This window comes from Corylus avellana, chromosome ca1 (assembly GCF_901000735.1).
Source record: "Corylus avellana chromosome ca1, CavTom2PMs-1.0".
Classification (NCBI taxonomy): Eukaryota; Viridiplantae; Streptophyta; class Magnoliopsida; order Fagales; family Betulaceae; genus Corylus; species Corylus avellana.
Genome location: NC_081541.1, coordinates 43,822,449 through 43,830,377, shown reverse-complemented (window position 1 = coordinate 43,830,377; position 7,929 = coordinate 43,822,449). Strand labels below are relative to the sequence as shown.

The 7,929-nt window shown below is 33.7% G+C and overlaps 1 protein-coding gene across 1 annotated transcript; it reads left to right on the top strand.

Moving 5' to 3' along the window:
• Positions 1 to 3,997: 3,997 nt before the first annotated feature.
• Positions 3,998 to 5,816, top strand: LOC132167232 (F-box/kelch-repeat protein At3g23880-like). The gene is made up of 2 exons (XM_059578140.1): positions 3,998 to 5,391; positions 5,632 to 5,816. The coding sequence occupies exons 1-2, from the start codon at positions 4,045 to 4,047 to the stop codon at positions 5,647 to 5,649; spliced, it is 1,365 nt and encodes a 454-aa protein (XP_059434123.1). The 5' UTR covers positions 3,998 to 4,044; the 3' UTR covers positions 5,650 to 5,816.
• The last annotated feature ends 2,113 nt before the right edge of the window (positions 5,817 to 7,929 follow it).

The following is a 7,929-nucleotide window of genomic DNA, read 5'->3' as shown; positions in this document are numbered from 1 at the left end:
TGGGAGGACACTAAGAGAACATTAAAAGAACACTTGGCATTTCCCTTATATATATATATATATATATATATATATATATATTCCATCTCATCTTACAAATCAATTATTAGATTTATAGGCTTATGTGGACCCCATATAAGTTAATGGTAGACCTGATAAATCTAATGATTTCTAATTTGTAGGATAAAATGTTAAAAGGGTATAACATTTTTCTTTATTTTTATCTTTTCTACTTTGAAAGCTGGTATACTTCCAAATGTCTTACAATTACTTTACTATTTTTACAACGTGTTAACATGTGATTGCCTGATTGGGAGATGTTAAAATTATTTTTTAGTTGTTGAGGTGCTTTCAATCACATACTAACACATGTCAAAAGTACTTATATCATTACTTTTTTTCTTTCAAAGGGTGCGGTGCAAGAGATCAAAGTTTATTCTGCAGGGGTGAATCCGAAGGGTCGTGCCTTCGAGAGGTTCCCAGGCATTAAAAAAATAAAATAAATAAATAAATAAATAAAAAAACACCTCTACTTTTAAGAATATTTAAATATTTAAAGGTTATTGTCGCAAAAATTATAAAAATATAAGTCTTATTTTAATATGAACATGGATTTAATATTGACATCTTATTTTAACCGGTCTAAGCTCAAATATAAAATCTAGATATTGTTTTGACCCTTTTTTTCCTTTTTTGTTTTTTAATGGATATTGCTCCGAGAGGTAAGCATAACACTAAAAATTAAATCCTACGAATTCCACATTATAGGTCCCATTAATTTAGATTCATATAGACATTAGAGAATATAAGTTTACTTTGTTAAAATATTGATTAAATAATTAAATTTATTTATTTCTATTGGCTCAAGCTTTAATTTAAATAATTATTAATATCTTCAATATCTTTTATGTATATTAGGTTTGTAAGTATAGACCTTTGATCTAATTATTCAAATGGAGGGGAGATATTTTATAATCAAGATTTTGTTTTATAACGGTGTATAATTTTCAAATGATGTGATATCATGTACATAGTTAAATACAATAAAATAAAATTTTGATCATTAAATGGCTCTTCCTCATTTTACTTGAAATGAAAATGATCTTGACGCCTTTGGTTAAGTTGGGCTATCCAAATGTTATATTAGCTAGCCCGGTAGCAAAAATGGGCAAAAAGTAACCCCATCTTACTAGCCATTTTAGCTTTGACAATTTCTTTTTTTTTAAAAAAAAAGCTAGCTGCCATAATGCAGCAAATTTATTAAACAATGTAGCTCAACAAATGTACAAATAAACTGATAAAAAAATAATATGATTCTCTTGCATCTTTGAAAATAGTGAAAGTGGATAGCTATAAGCCTAAAATAGAAAGTGAAATATAGGTAATTAAAAAAGTTGATACTTTAAATTTAAAAATGTAATTCTTTAGCTAAAATTTGAAGAACGGAATGTAAATGGTCTTAACTTAATAAAATGCAGTCCCACTTTTGAAACATTGGTTTATCGTACAAATGAGTTCTTAATTGTTGCCTAGCATATGATAAATTCCATGAAGATTAAATTATTTCTTATATTAGAAAAGGTGTTCCAAGAAGATTAGATTCACTATTTATTTATTTATTTTTATTTTTTTGACATGTCCACACAAGGGAAGTGAGAGATTCGAATTAGTGACCTTTACTTTATTAGGCGTGGTCCATAGCCGATTGAGCTACCCATTGGTGACTCAATTGTTCTCTGAAGTGCCTGCCTTGTATAAAGGATCATTTTTATTTTTTAAAAAATGTGTCAACATATTTATCACATGGCATTATTTACACGATAGATACAATAATATTAAATCTTAAACATAAAATAACTACTCTTCATTTTACTTGAACATTGAATCAAGGCACTTGGGGTCGCAAAAACATTGAATCAATGCATTTGTTTAATTGTTTCCACCCAAAGTCACACACCTTAATGTGATTCAATTGATTTATCTATTGGCTTCATATTTATCTACATGACTCTATATATATTCCAACACATGGCTCTACATATATACTTGCAATTAAAGATGGAATTATGGCTAACAGTTAAAAATAAATGATCCCTTCAACTTTTCAAATGGGCAATTTCATTATATTCTGACTTTTGGATAAAAACTCTTCACATGTTTATCCGAAAAATGAGTTTATCTTTTGAAAAAAATGAAGTGTAAGTTAACATAATAGCGTTTTTGGAAGCTCGTAATCCTTATAAGGGATATTGCTTTTAAATGGGTGCCTTAATAGAGTATACTGTGACTATTGGATTATCCTCCGCTCACACTTCTTGATTGGAAACTAAATGTATGATTTACGAGTTCAAAGAATCAAAGGCCAACATAAAAGATTTTTGGCAACCTTGTGACACTTATTTAATTGAATATATATATATATATTGTGATGAATTATTATTTATTTTTATTTACCACAAAAAACTATTTTGCATATAGAGTTCTATTTTGCTAGCTTGTTGGTTGGACTTCATTTAGGATAATAAATGTAAGATGTAGATTTTGTTATGAGCCTAGCATTTTCCTTTGATATAAGTAATATTGCTACAAACTGCATTTTTATCTTATAATTGTCCCACAATACTCGTGTACTAGTCTTAACCAACTCTTAGATCAATCATTGTTAAAAACAAAAACAAAAAAAATCCAATGATTAGTTGTGACTGCTACATCACCATTATGAAATACTTATGGGATAAAAATAATAAAATATGGGTTATAACAAGCTCGGAATGGACAATAAGTAATGATATATACTACATTTTTATCTCACCCTATCTTACTGGACTAATGTGACAGTGCCCATCAACCCTTAGCTGACCCTTGTTTTTTAAAAAATAAAAGTCTAAGGCTTGATGTGGCAGTACCCATCAACCTAGCAAAATGAGAATATGATAAAAATGTAATATGTAGCATTACTGATGAACCATTAAGTTGATTCTTTATTTTTGAAAGGCTATTAAGCAAATATTTGATACATGCAAGATTCTTTGATCTCAGATAATTTATTTTGATTATTGTATTTTCAATAGTAAATGATCATCTTTTTTCCTTTTTTATTTTTTTTTTTATTTTTGTGGGCAGAAAAGAGTGTAGAGGGGCAGCTAATTAAATAAGGCATTCTACTCGGATCAGACCTTCAGAATGATATGATGCCAACATAGATTATGAAGTTTAAGGGTTTTTTGTGTGGAGATCCCTACTAGTCTATATGTTTTAATTTAGAACCTCTTCAAATGCTTGCATTCAGACAGACACTTTATTGATAAAATTTGAGTTCTCTTCTATGGCATTGTGGGTTCCTATGGATTCTAGACAATGTGTATTTATATTGAGTTGTAAAAGTTGGCTGAAAATTAAGCATTTCCTTCGTGTTTATAACACATCTTTTTATAATAATAAAATTATTATTATTAATAAAAACTTGGAGACAGCTAAATCCTACAGAGTAGCACATTAGTTTTCACACATGATTGCGTGAAAAAAACATGAGGGAAGCAATTATCTTGTGACTTGTTTGTTTGGGTGCTATGGAAAGCATATCAAAAGGCAGAATCCACGAGGTCTAGCTTTAGATTTACAAAAGAAGACTTTTCAATTATTAGATTATCTGTGGGGTAGTGATAAAAGGTTCATTAATAAATTATTTATTTTCATTAGCGGCAAAAACTATTTTGCATATGGAGCTGCTTAATTTGACTCCATTTAGGAGAATAAATGCAAGATTTAGTTTTAGATATATGCCAACTTGTTGACTATCCTTGTTTTTTTTTGGACAGAAAAAAGCGTACAACCAAATAAGGCATCCTACTCGGATCAGAGTCTCTACCGAACATGAAAGAGATGCTGCACTGCATGCTTATTGCTTGGTAGAGTCGAAGCCCAACAACGGCCCATGCCTTCCTTTTATAAACCGACGTGTTTCTCGTCCCTTTGAATCTCCCACCCACCACAAACCCTAAATAAGATATTCGTCGTTTCTCGCTACCAGCTCCTTCATCTCCAATGTCAACCTCCTATTTTCACGAGGAACTGGTGACGGAAATACTCAACCGGCTGCCTCCGAAATCGCTATTCCGATTCAGGTGCGTTTGCAAAATCTGGCGAAATTTGATCGGAAATCCTGATTTGTTTGGCCCAAACAACCCCTTCAACCAAATCCGATCGATTCTCGGAGAGCCCAATTCTCCTCCTCTTCTTCTCGTCAAAGCTAAACACGGACCAGACGACTTGAAGCACATGTTCTATTTCCTATCTCACGACACCCTGAAGTGCCAGGCTAAAATTACTCTAGAAGATTTGGGTGGATTTCTTCAACATCTTACGCTTGTGGCTTCCTGTAACGGTTTGCTCTGTCTCCGCGACCGAAGCACGCGCTACATCTACCTTTGGAACCCCGCCACGTCGGAGGGACTCAATACTCTCCCGCCCCACGCTCAGATGAATTTTTATCGGATGAATTCTTCTCCAGTTTCCGTTTATCCCGATGCCGTTGGGTTCGGTTTCGACCGGAGATCCAACGACTTCAAGGTGTTGAGCATTTATGATTTTGTTGATCGCAAAGGTAGATCGAAACGCCGGGCGGAAGTATTCCGCCTAAGCACTCGGACTTGGCGGCGGCTTGACATCTTTGTGCCCTTTGATGAGAAAATATATTATAATTATTTTCCTACCACTGCTTCCGATGGTTTTTTTTTCTGGTGGGTGGTGCTTTGTGAAAGTGCTAATAAATTTCGTCCGAATACAGAGTATGATAATGAGAAAATTGTTGCTTTCGACTTCAACGAAGAGGTGTTCCGTACCACTCCACTTCCCGACGGTTTTCATTATAATGATTTCTACTCTGTCAATTTCACAGTCTTCAATGGGTTTGTTGCTATAATAGGTTTTCCAAAGGAAAGGCTAATCACTGGTGCTCTTGGGTATAGACTCTGGGAAAGAACCTCCCGATCTTTGGGTATATGGGTTTTGTTTGAATTTGGTGTGAAGGATTCGTGGACTAAACTTATTGATATTCCACTCTCACTAGATTTTCCGGAAAGACCGATGGGGCTTTGGAGAAATCGTGCATTATTTATGCAGAATGCAGAGGGGAAGCTGGTGTTGTACGATCTGTTAAGCCATTCAGAGAAAGATGTTCTTCAAGTTCATAGGAATAGAGTTGGTGGAGATAAAATCGATGATGGCGATGAGATTTTGAATTTGGATACTAGGGATGGGGATAACCTAGTGTTACAGGTTTTTCCCTACGTGTGTTCGAGCTTGATTAATTTGAACTTGGCTTCATCGAAGCACATGCACCACTTGCATTACAATCTTAATCTCCACTTGCATTACAATCTTAATCTTGAGGTATGACTGCATTCCATTGTCTTTTTGTTTGTTTTCTATAATTTCAATATAGATTTACTCATATTTTTCGGAAGTCTATTCATGAAATCTAATTGTTGGCCTTTATTTAGATAGCGTGTGGCATTGCTATTTCGTAAACAAATAGTTTAATTTAAAAAAGGATAATATACTTTTTGAAAATCCTGATAATATTTCTAATGATGACCTTCATTCACTGACTTGGCATCCTTTGTTCAACAGGTGCATGAGGAATGTTGACATATTGCTATCAGCTTGGTTATTTGGACATGCAAGAGAACTGGCCTACATGTGACACTCACAAAATTTAGTTTGTTTGATTTGGATTTGCTATTGATGAGTTAATTATAAGTTTCAATTTTGTATAGCATTAGAGAATTTAATTATAAGGATCAAGAATGGGAAGATCCTCCCTTTTAACCATTTTCTCATTCAATTAAAAAAAAAAAAAGAAAAAAAACCAGCTTATCTTAAATAAGTTTAGTAAACAAAAAAATATTGAACAAAGTTTTATTTCAAATGAGTTTGAGGAATTTTCTCTATTTCAGTCTATTAAATTATTTGTGTCCAAAATACATTTTATTTTCACATGCATTTTTACACGAGTTAGTTGAATAAACTCTCGGAGAAATTTGAAAACTTTGTCTATAAATATTTAGAAGAAAGACATATTGCCAATGCTATCCATATCCAAAGAGGTTCACTCTAAAGAAAAATTGTTACTTCCCTCTAGGTTTGAGCAAATTCACTGACTAACGGCCAACCGACTGACTTTCGATCGGCTAGATGGCAGACAGGAGGTGGCATGATTTTTTCTATTCTGAATTTTTCGGTGTGGTAGGCAAAAGAGAATTTTCTAACTGAACCGACTTTACATACCAATACAAACCAACTTTACCGACAAATTTTACATTTTTTTCACATACCGTCTTTATCGATCGAACTGACTTTACCGACCGACATTCGGTTCGAAAGGCGAAATAAAATAAAATTTGGTAGAATAAGTCAGTGAAATTACCGATTTTAATGACATTGTCGGTTCGAAAGGCAAAAATAAATTTTTTTTACCGAAACCGACATTACCAACCTACGCTTAGCCCTACTTCCCCCTCCATCACCCAAATCTCGTTATAATAAATGGTGTTCGAAGAGAGAAATAAATAATAATAATAATAAAAGCAGCTTTTTTTTTTTTACTTAAAAAATTCATCACGTCATTAAATTGGGAACAAGATCCTCTCCAGTCCATTATGGACTGGAGAATATTCAGTTCATAGCTAGGATTTCATTTCAGAAATCTTATGGTCATAAATGGGACACATATCCTACTAATAAAATATTATTTTAATTTTTTTAAAAAAATTAATAAAAAAATTAAGAAAAAAAAAAGAAAAGAAAGAAGGGGGTGGCCGGCCACCCCCATTTTGGGTAGGAATGGCCGGCCAGGGGGCTGCCGAACCACCCCCTGGCCGGCCATTGAGCCACCCCCTACCCAAAATGGCCACCCCCTTCTTTTCTTTTCTTTTTTTTTTTAATTTTTTTTTAATTTAAAATAATGTTTTATTATTATTTTTATTAGTGGGATATGTGTCTCATTTGTGGTCATAGAATTTTTGAAGTGAAATCCTAGCTATGAACTGAATATTCTTCAGTCCATAATGGACTGAAGAGGATCCTGTTCCATTAAATTGACCCTCATTATAAATTGGCCCATCATCATCATCTATTAGGTTTAGGTTTGATGAACCAAAAGCGCTAAGCCACGTGTTTCGATCTCCCCACGCACAAACGCTAAATAAGACACCACCTCTTCAGAGATTCATTACAGCTCCTCCTTCAAGCTCCAGCCGTCGTACCTGTCGGGAATTGTTTGCTTTAGTAGACACCAAATTTGTTCTGAGGAAAATTATAGGCATGACAAATTTGTTGAATTCGATTTCGGCAACGAGGTATTCCGAACTACGCCCATTGTTGATGGTATTCATTTTTTGGGTTTTTACTCTGTTAATTTGACGATTACTTGCAATGGTTGGTTTTCTACTCGAAAGGATTGGATATCCGTGTACAGAACCAACCGATTCTTGGTTATATGGGTTTTGTTTGAATTTGGTGTGGAGGAGTCCTCAACTGAGTGATGATTTTGGCAAACACCTTTTTTTTTTGTTTGATTTCCCTCTTCTCTTCTGGAAGAAAATTTCATAAAACACCTCAAGCATATTGTGAATTAATTTTGGAATCACAAAACTAGTGAAGTGAGATTTTTACAAGGATTGCTCTCGAGCAATTTTCTCTAGTTGAAGATGTAGAGAACATCACGAAGGTTTGTAAAGGGAAGATGTGAGATTCGAACTAGTGATACGATTTTATGAGGCGTGGTCTACAGCCAAGTGATGACTATTTTTTTATTTTTTATATTGGTTTGATGTAGAAACTTGTACACCAAGGTACCCAGTTGGGTCACCCAACCGACAGTAAACCAAAATTCCAACCATCAATAGCAATAACATACATATCGAATGG